The 17300-nt window shown below is 40.2% G+C and overlaps 1 protein-coding gene across 11 annotated transcripts in view; it reads right to left on the bottom strand.

The window, feature by feature from the left end:
* caska (calcium/calmodulin-dependent serine protein kinase a) overlaps positions 1–17300 on the bottom strand; it is a 609390-nt gene that overhangs the window by 405400 nt on the left and 186690 nt on the right. For all 11 annotated transcript variants that reach the window (XM_087992817.1, XM_087992820.1, XM_087992823.1 and 8 more), the window contains exon 4: positions 16131–16208. In XM_087992817.1, coding sequence (XP_087848943.1) covers positions 16131–16208 — 78 coding nt within the window. The remainder of the gene's footprint in view (positions 1–16130; positions 16209–17300) is intronic.

Raw genomic sequence — 17300 nt, 5'->3', positions numbered from 1 at the left:
GTAAACAGTAATTCAGTTAATTAAGTAAATGTGCACAAGTGTTTTCTTTCTCCACAATTTTAATTCAACTTTACAGATTCAATTCAAGATTAAACTAAAGTATCATGAGATTTTAATGTTCTTCTCATCAGATATGCAAGCAGAATATCTGTTTAACATTAAAATCAAAACAGATTCTTGGGCAACACAACAATCTTAATTAAATCATCCTAGAATCATATTCAAACCCTAGAGTGGCATCTGAATACAGAATCTCCTTGATCAGGTTAAGTCTTAGCACTGAGTCAAACTGAGGCAAAAACATTAAAGAGTTACTTTCTAGGGAAAAAGCATAACAGCTCTATATAAGGACCGAAATGAAACAACATGGACAGAAAGTGGGAAAATTCTGAAGATTTCTGTCTTTACACCTCAAAGGCAACATAATAAACTAAGTAATAAAAAGATAAAATTAATATAGATGAAAAGTATGTTAATAGGAAGTGTTAAGAGATAAAGTATACTTAAATTCTGCGAAGCACAGAGAAGCACCAAGCAGAAAACTGAAGTGATGCAAAACTTTAGTTAAACACCCAAATCTAAAAGTATTCACAAGCAAGGCAATTGGTAATTTGACCTAGGAATAAGAATGTAAAAGTGTTCCCTAATATTACAACGCTCTGACAAATCGATGTATTTTGGTCTCAACTTATTTTGATAAGTATACGTCAGTTTATGTGATGTGCAAACATAGAATGTTTAAGGGTTATTTTGTGTGGGTTGAAATTACCAATCCTACCATTCTCAGCTTATTTGTTCAGGAGATGTATTATTTTACAACATGCACTAATAATCTTCAGTCATTTTGAAAGCAGGACATAACTTTAACTTCTTCATCTCAATCTACCTAGTTATCTGGCATAGCAAAACTACTGCTTTCATTCAGGTCATCTTGATTTCAATCAATATTACATTTGAACTTGCTCATTTGCTGTAAAGATCACCGTAGGACTTATCAATGAGTCTGTTACATAGGATATAATAACAGAGCATTAGAAAGATATAAACACAGAAATACAGAATTGTTATGGAGCAGGAGGCCATTTGGCTCATCATTCCTGCACCGGGTCTTTAATCGAGCATCGTTACCAAATGCCAATCTCCTGCTTCTTCTCCATAACCTTGTACACTTTCCATCCAAATAAACATTCAATGCCATCTTGAATGCATAAGTTTAACCTCCAAATTGCCAGGCAGTGCATTTTATACCTTATCTGTACACAGTATGAAGAAAGGTTTTATTCTCATAAATCACTTCTCTGGCACAGCAATTTAAATCTATGCCCTCTCGTTCTAGTTTCTTTTACAAGCAGGATCATCTCTTTCTATATTCTATCCATTTGCTCATGCTTTTGAAAACCTCCACCAAATCTCATCTCAGCCATTTTCAAGCTATCCTCATTCTCGCAACATCTCTTGGAAATTGCTTCTGCACTCTTTCCAAATGTATTCACATCTTTTCTATAACGTGGTGCCCAGAACTGTATACAAACTCATATAAATTCAGGTTCACCTCCTTGTTCTTGTATTCGATGTATCTATTAATGAAGCCAAGAATGCGGTATACTTCATTAACTGCTTTTCCCACTTCTCCAACCAGCTTCAATGATCATGTTCAGTGCTGATATACACCCATGCCCCTCTGTTCTTACATCCTCTTTCAAATTGTAGCCATTTATTTTGCATTGTTTTTCAATGATCTTCATACCAAAGTGCATCACTTCATACTTCTCTACACTGAAGCACATCTTCCACCTATCCACCTATTCCACACTAACTTGTGTGTGTTATTTTGGAGTTCCATATTGTACTCTTCTCAGTTTACAATTCTTCCATGTTTAGTGTCCCCTGCACACCAAATCAAGATCATTAATATATATATATCAGAAGGGTCCTAATAATGACTCCTGGGGAGCTCCACTATAAACCTTTCTCGAATCCAAAAAAAAAGCCACTCACCATTACTCAGTTTCCCATCACTCTACCAATTTTGTATCCACGTTGTTAATGTCTCCTTATACCATGATCTGTAACATTCTCCACAAATCTGTTTGGCATGAGATCAAATGCCTTCTGGAAAGCCATGTATACCAGATCAATGGTGTTACCTAATCAATCTTTTTCATTTCCTCTTCAAAAAACTCCAGCAAGTTAGTTAAAACACGATTTCCCCTCTATTTTAATCAACCTTCTTTTTTCCTCAATGTGACTACTAATACCAATACTAAATTAATTCTATCCCAAATAATTCTAAAAGCTTCCCACCACTGAAGGTTAACCAAAGGCTCTGTAATAAGTAGGATTATCTTTCCATCTTTCTTGAAGAAGGTTGTAATGTTTCAATTCTTCAGTTTTCTGGCGCCTCCCCAGGGTCCAGAGAAGACTGAAGAATAAAGGATTATGGCCAATGCCCCTGCAATTTCTTCCCTCACTTCCTTCGAAATCCTTTGAAGCATCTCATCTGGCCCTAGTGCCTTGTCACCTTTAATTAGCGAGTCTGTCCAAGAATTCTTCCTTATTAATTTTGAATCAGTTAGCCTGTTCAGCCTCTCCCTGTAGCTCAAATCCTCCAACCCTGGCAACATCCTTGTAAATCTTTTCTGAACCATTTCAAGTTTCACAACATCTTTCCAATAGGAAGGAGAGCAGAATTGCCCACAATATTCCAACAGTGGCCTAACCAATGTCCTGTACAGCCGCAACATGACCTCCCAACATCTGTACTCAATACTCTGACTAATAAAGGCAAACATATCAAATGCCTTCTTCACTATCCTATCTACCTGCGACTCCACTTTCAAAGAGCTATGAACTTGCACTCCAAGGTCTCTTTGTTCAGCAACACTCCCTAGGATCTTACCATTAAGTGTAAAAGTCATGCTAAGATTTGCTTTCCCAAAATGCAGCACCTCGCATTTATCTGAATTAAACTCCATCTGCCACTTCTCAGCCCATTGGCCCATCTGGTCCAGATCCTGTTGTAATCTAAGGTAACCCTCTTCGCTGTCCACTACACCTCCAATTTTGGTGTCTTCTGCAAACTTACTAACTATACCTCATATGCTCACATCCAAATCATTTATGTAAATAACAAAAAGTAGAGGGCTCAGCACCGATCCTTGTGGCACTCCACTGGTCACAGGCCTCCAGTCTGAAAAACAACCCTTCACGATCACCCTCTGTCTTTTACATTTTAGCCAGTTCTGTATCCAAATGGCTAGTTCTCCCTGGTATTCTGAGAGATCTAAACTTGCTAATCAGTCTCCCATGGCGAACTTTGTCGAATGCCTTACTGAAGTCCATACAGATCACGTCTACCGCTCTGCCCTCATCAATCCTCTTTTTATTACTTCGTCATAAAACTCAATCAAGTTTGTGAGACATGATTTCCCACGCACAAAGCCATGCTGACTATCCCTAATCAGTCCTTGCCTTTCCAAATACATGTACATCCTGCCCCTCTGGATTCCCTCCAACAACTTGCCCAAAAACCGATGTCAGGCTCACTGGTCTATAGTTCCCTGGCTTGTCCTTACCACCCTTTTTAAATAGTGACACCACATTAGTCAACCTCCTGTCTGCCGGGACCTCACCTGGGACTATCAATGATACAAATACCTCAGCAAGAGACCCAGCAATCACTTCTCTAGCTTCCCACAGAGTTCTAGGGTACACCTGGCTGGGACTGTTTTCCCTGGAGTGTCGGAGGCGGAAGGGTAACCTTATAGAGGTTTACAAAATTATGAGGGGCATGGTTAGGCAAATAGACAAAGTCTTTTCCCTGGGGTGGGGGGAGTCCAGAACTAGAGGACATAGGTTTAGGGTGAGAGGGGAAAGATATAGAAGAGACCTAAGGTGCAACGTTTTCACACAGAGGGTGGTACAAGTATGGAATGAGCTGCCAGAGGAAGAGGCTGGTACAATTGCAACATTTAATAGGCATTTGGAGGAGTATACGAATAGGAAGGGTTTGGAGGGATATGGGCCGGGTGCTGGCAGGTGGGACTAGATTGGGTTGGGATACCTGGTCGGCATGGACGGGTTGGACCGAAGGGTCTGTTTCCATGCTGAACACCTCTATAACTTTAGAGATAGGACTTTCTTTCTGCTGCCATGCCTGGGGAGTATTTTCCTCTTTTGTAAAGAGGAATGCAATGTATTAATTTAACCCCTCAGTCAAGCACATTGTTTTCAAGTATAAATCCCCTTTTTTGATCTCTAATCAGTCCTTTTCTTCTTTTAGGAAAAGTTACAGATCATGGTATAAAGTGACAGTAACAATGTGGATACAAAATTGGCAGAGTGATGGGAAACTAAGTAGGTTCTAGTTTGAGTTCTAGAAAGGTTTATAGTGGAGCTCTTTTTAAAGAATATCTTTGTTTTCTTCTTGGCTCTAAAATGTACACTAGTCACAGGCACGCTTTTTCTTTTTAATGTTAATTTCTACCTCTTTGGTCATCCAGGGAGCTCTAGATTTGTTTGACCTACCTTTCTGATTTGAGGGAATATACCTTGTCAGTATCCAAACCATTTGCTGTTTCAAGGTAGCCCACTGTTCAGTTACTATTTATCCCCATCTTGGTTCCAGTCAATTCTGCCCAGCTTTTTTCTTGGCCCATTGATTTTTCTTAGTCTGGATTATTATATGTAATTCTCCACCATGCAGCCTCTTAAAAGGTCTCCCTTTGGGATGTGATTGACTCTGTCAGACGGATTTTCAAGCACCAGATCCAAACAATGCATCCTTTCTTGTTGGACTGGACACATTGTTGTAGGAAACTCTCCTGCATGCAATCCAGGAACACTTGGCCACTGCTGTCCCTTTTCTACCAGTACCTCATACCATATTTAGGTATTTGAAGTCCCGCATTATTGCATTTCTTTATGATTTCCCTGCAGATTTGATCCTGTTCAATTGTGCCTTCTTTATTCATTAGGTCTAGCCAATTGACTCAGTCCTTGGCCATCGGAGACATTCCCTTTCTTCTGCACTATAATGCTCTCCTTTTTCTAACTTATACCCAGAAATATTTAACACTCAGTCTCATCCTTCAATGAGCCAGGTCTGCTACTACATCATCATATTTCCATTAGACAATCAATAACTCTCCATGGATGGAGGTCCTGGTAGTGTAAAGAACAGCAGTGGCCAAGTGTTCCTGGACTGCATGCAGAAGAGTTTCCTACAATACTCCGTACATTCCCATTCATGCATGACTAGATGCTAATTAAAAGACAACAGAAAGTTGGGAACAAGAGGGACATGATTTGCAACTTCTAACTACAGGAATGCTGGGGCCAAAATTATTTATAATATATATTCATGATTTTGAGAAATAAAATGAATGTAACATAGCCACATTTTGGATGACACAAAAATAGGTGGAAAGGCAAGTGGTGAAGTTGACTCAAAGTGTTACAGGTTAAGTGAATGGACAAAAACTTGGCAAATGGATTGTAACATGGGAAAGTGGGAGGTTATGCACTTTGGCTGGAAGAGTAGAGGAGTTGAGTATAATTTAAATGAAAAAAGACTGCAGAAAGCTACATAGAGAGGCTTGGGAGTCCTATGCATTAATCACAAAAAGCTAACATTTAAGTTCAGTGGGTAATTGATAAGACAAAGGGAATGTTGGCCTTTATTTGAAAGGGAATGGAATATAAAAGTAGGGACTCAAACAAAAGGCAAAATACTGCAGATGCTGGAAAACAGATACAAACGTAGATGCTGGAGAAACTGAGCAGCTTTGCAGCTTCTGCAGAGACAGAAACTCCAAATTAACTTTTCAGTCCACAGAGACTGCTCAATTTCTCCAGCATTCTCAGTGTTTGCTATAAAATTTGCGGGGTATTGCTAAAAAGAATTAGGCAGACCATGGCTGGAACTCACTGAACAGTTTTGGATCTGTTATCTAAAGAGAAACGTACTGGCTTTGGAGAGAGTCTAGAGAAGGTCACTAGGCTGATACTAAGATTGTCTCAAGAGGAAAGGTTGAATAGTTTGCGCCTGTATTCAATAGGATTTAAAAGAACTAGAGGACCCTTTTGAAACATAAGATTCTTTGAGGTTTTGAGTCTGGGTTCTTAAGGTCGAGGGGAAAAAATTTAAATACCAAGGAACTTTGAGCTATAGGAAAAAGGCAGAAAGATGGAGTTGAGGATTATCAGATCATCCACGATCTCATTTAGTAACAGAATTAATGGGCTGAATGGCCTATTTCTGCTCTTAGATCTTATTGTCTTTCAATCATTCATGCCACGAGTATACGACAAGATGGATTCCAAAATGTTTTTCAAATGAAATACATTCTACAAATTTGAAACAATAGCAAAAGTAACATTTGTAGTCTATCTTGCTGAACTGCTACAAGCCATGGTTTGTTGAAAATCAGTGGCTTGTTGGTTATTTCTGTGGGTAGCTCTTTAGTCAGCCAATTGGTGTGAATCAGATATGGGCTGGTATACCTCTGTCAATACCTGTATGCGACGCATAATTCCTAGTTGCTGTTGGCCTTCTTGAACTGCAATTTATATTGGGTAAGTGCATTCACATTTTAGTTATATGGTATATTTTAGGAGTTAATTGAGCAACACTGAAAGGAAGACAATATGGGTCAATGAAAGAGAGACTCAAAGGAAGTTTAAAGCGGTGATGTTCCAATGCACTTTCTACCATTTCCCTTCTAATGGCATCGATCATATGTTTGTAAGGCGCTGTCAAGGAAGTCTTGGCAGGCTACTGCAGTACAACCTGTAAATACTACACTTTGCAACGACATCCTGCTATCTGTGGAGAAAGCTGATGGAGTATTGATCAAAGTGATAGATTTGGCCTGGATAGCGCTAAGTTCCTATGATTAATGGAACTGCACCCATCGATGGAATCCCCTCCAAGTGCAACATAATTGTGTTCTCCACTTTCAAGTTTAAGGGTCAAGTGGTGAGCCATTAAGCTTAAAACACCCAGCTTCTTATTCAATCTCAAAGTCAGATAGCATTTATATGGCTGGTTCAGTTTATGGTAAATGGAGATCCCAAGATGTTGGTAGTGGAGAAATTAACAGCAGTGATGCTACCATTTTTTAATTTGAATTGATGCTGGAGTCTACATGACTCTTTGGACTATAAAAAGGAATTTGTAGTTCCTTTGAAGGTTAACAATATTTTGCAGTCACAGTTCATTCCAAATATACCAATGTTTCTTCTGGGTTTCTGATAAAGGAACAATAATAGTTTCATTTCAGAAAGCATACATGCCTTGTAAGGCACTCAGTAAAACTCCTTTTATAATGTCAACAACTTGAATTTATTTAGCATCTTTGCAGTGCCAATAAGTTACATTTATATAGCAACTTTTATTTAGGAAAATCACCATAAGCACTCCAGAGAGATATCTTACAATCACCATTTTTTTATCTGAACATTAGGAAGAGCAGCAAAAAGTCAGATCAACAAGCTGCATTTGAAGAAGGGTTTTAAGGAAACAGATGCAGTTGAAGAAGCAGAGTGCCTCAGGGAGCAAATTGTAAAGGATGGGGTCCTGATAACTAAATACAGACCTGCCAACTGCAAGGCAGGGTGGATAGAAATGCACAAAAAGCAACAGCGTTTGGGGATGTCAGAGTGTAGTGGTGAAGGAGGTTTGAGGGATAATGGGATTGAGATAGTGGAGACAATGAAGAAATTTAAAAATCAAGGATGTCATCTCTGGATTTAAACAGACGAGAAGGTGAGAGCCAACGCAGGTCAACAAACCCAATAATAACAGATGAACAGGAACAGCAGTGCTTTGGGTAAGCTGAGTTTATACAGAGTCAAGGAAAGCTGATCAGAAAGCATCAGGCTAGTTGAGAACAGGCAACAGAAACAGATGAAAGCTGCAGCTGCTAGTGGGTTAAACATGGCTGGTGGGAAGCAATGAAACCTTAAAGAACCAAAGTCACAATTGCAAAGTGTCGTAAATATCTAATTCATGATCAGATACTTTAGAATATAAAGCTTTTAATTTATAGAAGATAACTCAGTTTGGGAGTTGGAACTTTTCAGTAGAAGTTAAATGGCAAATAAATCTAAGACAATTAGCAATCAAATTGTTGGTGCTATGTTGACTCAAGGGGTCAAAGCAAGAAAAGCAAGACCATCAACAGCAGAGAGCTTCCTCTTAGCTTTGCAATGGTGCCAGCAATTTGGGGAGCAATGTCTTGTCTTTGTTAGAAATGTATGTTTTCTTATAAAGATAATTAATCTGTACTACTTCCTGGGAAGATATCACATATGTCGTGTTGCTACTAAGATTGTGATTCAAGCGAAATCTTGGTTAGATAAATAAAACAAAAGACAATCTGATATGTTTGCAGATAGAAGAAAACAATTCAGATTAGGAACAAACAGGCAGTAAAGTTTTGGTTTGGGTTCTATTATGGAACTTCAGCTTTATGACTTGTAGCGTGTACATAGTGGAAAAAAACCCTACAGTGACCCTCAAAGCCTCGTGGCAGATTGCAGTCAGGTTGAATAAGTAACTAAGAGAAAGCTGTACACAAGATGTGTGAGGAGGCTGGGAAAGAACAGTATACGTACGTCAAAGGATGTGTCAAGAAGCTAGGAATCCAGTTTTGAAGTCTTTAAATAAACTTAAAAGATCACTTACACAAAAGCTAAAGGAAGGTTCCCATATAATGTGTATCTTGATGAACAGTTAGAATATGAATGAGCATTAAAGTGAAATCTAGAGGGCTCTGGCATAACTTCAGCCTTGGATCCATATAATGTGAATGAACCTTCAAGATTTGTAAGGAGATGGAATTGTGATGGAACTCTTGTTTGGGGCCAGAAGGGATGTAGAACTGAGTTTATAGCCATGATTTGGAAGTGCCGGTGTTGGACTGGGGTGTACAAAGTTAAAATCACAACACCAGGTATAGTCCAATAGGCTTATTTGGAAGCACTAGCTTTCAGAGTGCTGCTCCTTCAACAGGTGGTTAAGTCTTTAAAAGCCATAGTCAAGTCAGTAGTTCGTTCTTCATTTTTTATAAAAAGAGAAATTAAACTAAATGGCTTCTGTTAAAAAAAGAGAGGAAGCTCATGGCATGGGTAATTGGTTCATTGTTGAGTGTTCAGATTTCTTCTTAAAAGTCAACAAGCCTTAACAGGATTGCAATGGAAGATTAATTTGCAATTTTGATTGGGGTGCTCTAGGAATCAGGAAGGAAGTTGGATACTTAGTAATTTCATAGAAATTAGGTCAAGGAAGTGCAGAAGTTCTATCTGCAAACATATCAGATTGTCTTTTGTTTTATTTATCTAACCAAGATAATATGAGAACAATGAAGAGAGAAACATGAGAAAATAAAAATGACTAAGACTGAAGAAAATCTTAGAGAAAGGAAGGAGCAGAAGTACACGAAGTAGTGATTATGGCAGTGATGGAGAGATATGTAATAAACGGGTATAAATGTGAGCTGTGAAAAAGAGAACAAAGCCAACAAACAAACAGAGGAGGGTGGGAATATGCAAGAAGACTTACCCCTCCTTCCTCGTACTCACTAGCATCAAAACCACTATTACCTAGATCAATTCAGTTCCGAAGTTCAGTTCGTACTGGACTTAGAATGGTAGTTCTGCTTTTCTCCTCACCAATATCTTGAGATCTTGTTGCAGCTCTATAAAACTTTGGTTAGACCGCACTTGGAATACTGCGTCCAGTTCTGGTCGCCCTATTATAGGAAAGATGTGGATGCTTTGGAGAGGGTTCAGAGGAGGTTTACCAGGATGCTGCCTGGACTGGAGGGCTTATCTTATGAAGAGAGGTTGACTGAGCTCGGACTTTTTTCATTGGAGAAAAGGAGGAGAGGGGACCTAATTGAGGTATACAAGATAATGAGAGGCATAGATAGAGTCGATAGCCAGAGACTATTTCCCAGGGCAGAAATGACTAACATGAGGGGTCATTGTTTTAAGCTGGTTGGAGGAAAGTATAGAGGGGATGTCAGAGGCAGGTTCTTTACACAGAGTTGTGAGAGCATGGAATGCGTTGCCAGCAGCAGTTGTGGAAGCAAGGTCATTGGGGACATTTAAGAGACTACTGGACATGCATATGGTCACAGAAATTTGAGGGTGCATACATGAGGATCAGTGGTCGGCACAACATCGTGGGCTGAAGGGCCTGTTCTGTGCTGTACTGTTCTATGTTCTAATACTGCCAAACCTGTTAAATTTGGCCAGCACTTCTGCTTTTGATACTGGAATGCTGAGCAAATTATCTAACTCTCAAAATATTTCCCTTGATGTTGATATGAAGTCTCAATGTTGATCAATTACAATTTAGCCAGATTTGTGTGAACAGTTGCAATTGATAACTGCCTGACAATAGTGACTACAAGAGATGCAAAGTATCGTTATCCAGGATTGACCAGACAGTATTAAAGTATCATCTGAGAAAATGAATTAATTTTAATTCATACAGAAACGAACTTGGTACATCACAGGTCATTTTCAAGGGCATTCTGCCAAATTATCATGAATTTGTCACATCAAGTACACGTGGTACTGAATGTATAAGATGGCCAGCACATGGATGAGCATTCTGGCTAGGAACAAATCAGGATATTGAACAATTTGGGAATGCATGTTAGGCATGCTAAACGTTTCAAGCCCAGCAGAAGAAGGAGATTCTATATCCATACAATGCTCAATCCACAGTTGGATAAAAGTGGTAGTGGACCTATTCATAGTTCATGGCAGAGATAATCTCTTTGCGACAGATTACTTCTCCAAGTTTCCCACTGTTTGACAACTCGGCAACAAAACAAGCATGACTGCTACTGACACAATGAGTGCCATTTTCAATTTATCTGGTATCCAATTGACAACAGATCACATTACACGGGCAAACAATTTCATGAAGCGTACTAAGTGGGGAGTTACCCACATACATTGTCTCCCTACACTCACTTAAACCATCTCGCAGAAAGTATGGTACACAATCAAATTCATGATCATTAAGTGTCAAGCAATAAGCAACATCTTTGTTGCATTGATGCATCTTTGAGCAACAGAATGAAGCAGTATTATTATCTTTAGCAAAATGTATGCTTGCAGGGCAAGTGCAAATAATCTTGCCCAGCTACCAACTGACCGATAATTTCAAGACATAGAAATGTCTTCTTCAGGAGAAGAGGAGAATGAAAGAGGTACATGATGAACGAGCAGGTAGAGTTCCATCGAACCTGCACACTTGACAGAGTGCAAATTAGAAATGCCAATACTTGTATTCTAGCAAAACTTTCTACAATATACAATCAGCCCAGATCAAGCAAAGTAATTACTGATCATGCTGCTACATTGTGAAGAAATTCAGCTCACACTGATGTATGATGATGATTGTGTGGTGATATTGAGTGACAGCAACCAGCAGCAACTAAGTTATTAAACAAGTGCACCATGAAAAATGATACCTCTTCAGACAGGTATACTACTAGCAGATCAGGACTAATTGTAAAACCTCTAAAGCATTACACTCAAGATCGAACTATTAATTTTGAAAATTTTGCTTTTTACCAGTTTGTACAATTATCAAATTGTTTACATACCACCGTGTACATCTGTTTGGAATTTTTTTTATCTTTAGAGAAAGGGAGAAAGTTCTACTATATCTCTCAAGTCAGTATGTCATTACACCTTTCAGGGAAATGCTCCTAATATCACTGCATGTGACCCTAGAGCATAAAAGTCTGGCACTTACCTAGGATCATAAAGCATAACACACCACTGGAAGCAAGCTACACTATAAAATGTTATAACTTAACATTAGCCTAGACATTTATACTCCTGTGAATGCAGTGTCTGCATATAATATTAAGCTTTAATGTAAGATTGCTGGAATCTTCAATACCACAGTACCCATATGCCCAATTTATGTTCCAATAACACATGTGCTGCCTCACTGGATAAAACAAACCGCTCCAGGCAAAATCACATCACCAAAAATTCTACATAGTGCTGAACTGCATATCAATCTTTAAGAAGCTGATCTGCTAGTAAAAGTGGGGGAGGTGTGGCATTGTCGGTCAAGGACAGTATTACAGTTGCAGAAAGGATGTTTGGGGACTCGTCAACTAAGGTAGTATGGGCTGAAGTTAGAAACAGGAAAGGAGAGGTCACCCTGTTGGGAGTTTTCTATAGCCGTCCGAATAGTTCCAGAGATGTAGAGGAAAGGATGGCAAAGATGATTCTCGATAGGAGTGAGAGAGACAGGGTAGTTTGTCATGGGGGACTTCAACTTTCCAAATATCGACTGGAAACACTATAGTACGAGTACTATAGATGGGTCAGTTTTTGTCCAGTGTGTGCAGGAGGGCTTCCTGACACAGTATGTAGACAGGCCAACAAGGGGCGAAGCCACATTAGATTTGGTACTGGGTAATGAGCCCGGCCAGGTGTTAGACTTGGAAGTAGGTGAGCACTTTCGTGATAGCGATCACAATTCTGTTATGTTTACTTTAGTGATAGAAAGGGATAGGTGTGAATATCACTGGCAAGAGTTACAGCTCGGGGAAAGGCAATCACGATGCGATTAGGCAAGATTTAGGAAGCATAGGATGGAGAAGGAAACTGCAGGGGATAGGCACATTACAAATGTGGAGCTTATTCAAGGAAAAGCTACTGTGTGTCCTAGATAAGTATGTACCTGTCAGGCAGGGAGGAAGCTGTAGAGCGCGGGAGCCGTGGTTTACGAAGGAAGTGGAATCTCTGGTCAAGAGGAAGAAGGAGGCTTATGTTAGGATGAGATGTGAAGGCTCAGTTAGGGCGCTTGAAGGTTACAAGGTAGCCAGAAAAGACCTAAAGAGAGAGCTCAGAAGAGCCAGGAGGAGACATGAGAAATTGTTGGCGGATAGGATCAGGGTAAACCCTAAGGCTTTCTATAGGTATTTAAGGAATAAAAGAATGTTCAAGAAGGGGTGTAGAGACAATCCTGGTAATTTTGGACCAGTGAGCCTTACTTCAGTTCTTGGTAAAGTGTTGGAAAAGGTTATAAGAGATAGGATTTATAATCATCTAGAAAATAATAATTTGATCAGGGATAGTCAGCACTGTTTTGTGAAGGGTAGGTCGTGCCTCACAAACCTTATTGAGTTCTTTGAGAAGGTGACCAAACAGGTAGATGAGAGTAAACCGGTTGACGTGGTGTATATGGATTTCAGCAAGGCGTTCGATAAGGTTCCCCACAGTAGGCTATTGTACAAAATGCAAAGGAATGGGATTGTGGAAGATATAGCAGTTTGGATCAGTAGTTGGCTTGCTGAAAGAAGACAGAGGGTGATGGTTGATGGGAAATGTTCATCCTGGAGTCCAGTTACTAGTGGTGTACCGCAAGGGTTGGTGTTGGGTCCACTGCTGTTCGTCATTTTTATAAACGACCTGGATGAGGGCGTAGAAGGGTGGGTTAGTAAATTTGCAGATGACACTAAGGTCGGTGGAGTTGTGGATAGTGACGAAGGATGTTATAGATTACAGAGAGACATAGATAAGCTGCAGAGCTGGGCTGAGGGGTGGAAAATGGAGTTTAATGCAGACAAGTGTGAGGAGATTCACGTTGGTCGGAGTAACCGGAATGCAAAGTACTGAGCTAATGGTAAGATTCTTGGTAGTGGAGATGAGCAGAGAGACCTTGGTCCATGTACACAGATCCTTGAAAGTTGCCACCCAGGTTGACAGGTTGTTAAGAAGCCAAACAGTGTTTTAGCTTTTATTAATAGAGGGATCGAGTTCCGGAACCATTAGGTTATGCTACAGCTGTACAAAATTCTAGTGTGGCCGCACTTGGAGTATTGTGTACAGTTCTGGTCACCGCATTATAAGGAGGATGTGGAAGCTTTGAAAAAGGTGCAGAGGAGATTTATTAGGATGTTGCCTGGTATGGAGGGAAGGTGTTACGAGGAAAGGCTGAGGGACTTGAGGCTGTTTTTGTTAGAGGGAAGAAGGTTGAGAGGTGACTTAATAGAGACATATAAGATAATCAGAGGTTAGATAGGGTGGATAGGGAGAGCCTTTTTCCAAGAATGGTGACAGCGATCACGAGGGGGGATAGCTTTAAATTGAGGAGTGATAAATGTAGAACAGATGTCAGAGGTAGTTTCTTTACTCAGAGAGTAGTAAGGATATGGAATGTTTTGACTGCAACGGTAGTAGATTTAAGTACATTTAAGTCATCATTGGACAAGCACATGGACTTACATGGAATAGTGTAGGTTAGATGGGCTTCAGATTGGTACGACAAATCGGTGCAACATCGAGGGCCGAAGGGCCAGTAGAGCGCAGTAATGTTCAATGTTTTATGAGCTAGTGCATAACTACCTCCAGTTCAGACAAAAAAAAAAGCACCCCATGTGAATTACCAAAATTAACTTCATAATTTTCATTTATTCCTGTCTTTGTTGTATATCAGTGTCGGAGCGTGGTGCTGGAAAAGCACAGCCAGTCAGGCAGCATCTGAGGAGGAGATTCAACATTTCGAGCAAAAGCTCTTCATCAAGAATCCTAGTTGATTATACCTTACTGCGAAGCCTCTTCCAAGGATGCCTACCTTGAAGAAGGTCTCCTCTTCCCTCTACAAGCATTTCAGTCAGTCTCTCTCTATCTGCACCCAAACGTCATCTTCTCTGCTTTGAAGCAGACCCGCTACCACACCACATCTCCTTCGTCAGCGCCTGCCTACAGAACAGACTGATCCCGCATGGACTCCAGACTACATTCGGACCATTATAACTTGGACCTGACCAGGACAACCAGTACCTACAACAAAACCAAAGCCTTCAGAAATGGCTCTCTCTCTGGATCCTCTGCTCCATGCACTGTCACCTACACTCCCTACAGTCAGCCCTGCTCCAGCTTAGGGTCACACTCTCCCAGACCTGCAAAGGACCTTTGCTGTTCTTATCCTGTGAAGAATTCACACACTCATCAAATGCTTTTTCTCCACCATATTAGACATCAAGAAACATAAAAAACACTGAACTTTCAAGTATTTACCTCCAAACTTGGGATTTCTCAATCTTTCCAGAAGCTTCTCGCGGTCCATGGAATTGCTTGGATGCCATTAGCCACGCGACTGCTCCAGCCACCACTACTGCGGCGAATGATGACATCACTTCCACTTCCGCCCCCCTCAGCCACTGCTGACTATACTGTCTGTGCGATCGCTGCAAAGACAACTGCCTCTGCGATTGCCAGCAAGACAACCACCTCCCCAACCGCCCCAAGATCCACCGTCGCTGAAACCACTGCAAAGCCTACCTGGCACATCACTTCCATCCCATAGTTGCCACTGCCTCAGTCACTACTGGCCCCACTCACCAGAACACCGCTGACAACAACGTGAACATGTTTTACATCACTTCCGTCCCCATGGATGCCACTGAAGGCATCGCTTCCGCTCCCCCCAAACTCCCAGGTAGCGTCACTTCTGTTGGTGATGTCACCCATTATCCCATAACCACAAAATACTTTGAAGAGTTATGTTCAAAATGTTGACTCTCTTGCTCCTCAGATGCTGCCAGACCCGCTGTGCTTTTCCAGCACCACATTCTTCGACTGTGATCCCCAGCATCTGCAGTCCTCACTTTCTCCCCTTGTGATATGTCACTCAAAAAGAAAATAGACCAACAACTACAACATGTACTCTGAAGCTAATCCTCAAATAACTATCATTAAGTGCATCATGGCTAATCAGGATAAGTCATTTTCTCTCTATTTATCTCATTAGTACCTTTTTTCCTTTGCCTCCTGCTCTTGCTTCACTGTGATAAGCTGATTTGTTCTGTGATTAATAATGAACAAGGAAGAAGGGTTCCTCTTCCATAAAGAGGAAAATTCTTAGCCACACTCTTTAAGCATATTTAAGACTTTGCTATGCACAGAAAAATCCTCCTTCCCTCACATGCAAATAAGAAAACGAACCAGTCATCTGCCACTTTGTTGTACAACACATTGGTGCACCAACACGTTACACTATTACTTTAATAGCAAAGAATTTACCCTAACTATAGAATTCATCCAAAGATTGGAATGCTACAAAATGATCAGGTACATACCTGGCTACAGCTTCACTGTAAACAAAACCTGCATCGGCCCTTTTCACAATTTCAAAACAGAGATCCGCACCATCCATACTGTAATAAAACAAAAACACAAATTATTAGTATACTCCAAGATACCTTCTAAGTTTCAATACATACACAAAATAATGGTTCCAGAGTGAAAGATTTTTTTTCACCAGACACTATGCAAATTAAAATGCACAATATTTACCTTGTGTTTTTCATTGGCATTGCTAGCACTTCTACCGAAGTAGCACTTAATTGTTAGACTAGTGTTTAGTTATGTACACAAAATACTATCTAATATAAACTTTAAAGTGCCATAATGGTTATAAGTGCGTTACCATCCAAAGATGTTCCTCTTAGGTTTAAAAATTTGAATGAAACAATAAGCCATTGTACTAGCAAATCAACAATCTCTTGGATTTGCACATTTAAACATACAAAAGCTAAACTGAGGTATATATACTTTGCAAGTTGAGCTTTTTAAATAATATCTGCAGATCTCTTGCGACACTGTTTGTTTATTGTTGAATACATTTTCACAATGCAGGCGAGATGTGTGGAATACAGTCTCTATTGAAGAAATTTGTAGAAGGTTGGCTTAGTGCTTTAACAAGCTCTTGTGTAGCAATGTAGGTGTTTGTGTTTGTGTTTGTTTTGCTTTCATTCTATATTTACACATACTTATCTCACCAGGTGCAAAAATAGGTGAGTAACTCTTCAGTATCCCTGTCCACTTACTTCCGTTTCTACAGTAAAGTCTGTTAAATACCCAGAATTAAACAAGTTTGAATGACTCTGTTGTTGCCAAATATCTTCGTAACACTATTTAGCACAGTACAATGAAAACCATCTGTGTTGGAGCCTCTATTTAAATTAGGATAACTGCGGGATCAAATCAGAATTTGCAGGAAAAATCTTAAAACTCAACATACAAAAACACAAGAAATAGGAGAATAGACCATATTCTCCTTGTGGGCGGCATGGTGGCACAGTGGTTAGCACTGCTGCCTCACAGCGCCAGAGACCTGGGTTCATTTCCCGCCTCAGGCAACTGACTGTGTGGAGTTTGCACATTCTCCCCATGTCTGCGGGGGTTTCCTCCCACAGTCCAAAAAATGTGCAGGTTAGGTGAATCGGCCATGCTAAATTGCCCGTAGT

Source organism: Chiloscyllium plagiosum, unplaced genomic scaffold (genome assembly GCF_037043375.1).
Source record: "Chiloscyllium plagiosum isolate Xiang-an unplaced genomic scaffold, Cpla_swu_hap1 HiC_scaffold_12, whole genome shotgun sequence".
Lineage (NCBI taxonomy): Eukaryota > Metazoa > Chordata > Chondrichthyes > Orectolobiformes > Hemiscylliidae > Chiloscyllium > Chiloscyllium plagiosum.
Note: the sequence above shows the minus strand (reverse complement) of the source record. Positions and strands in the feature narration are given on the sequence as shown.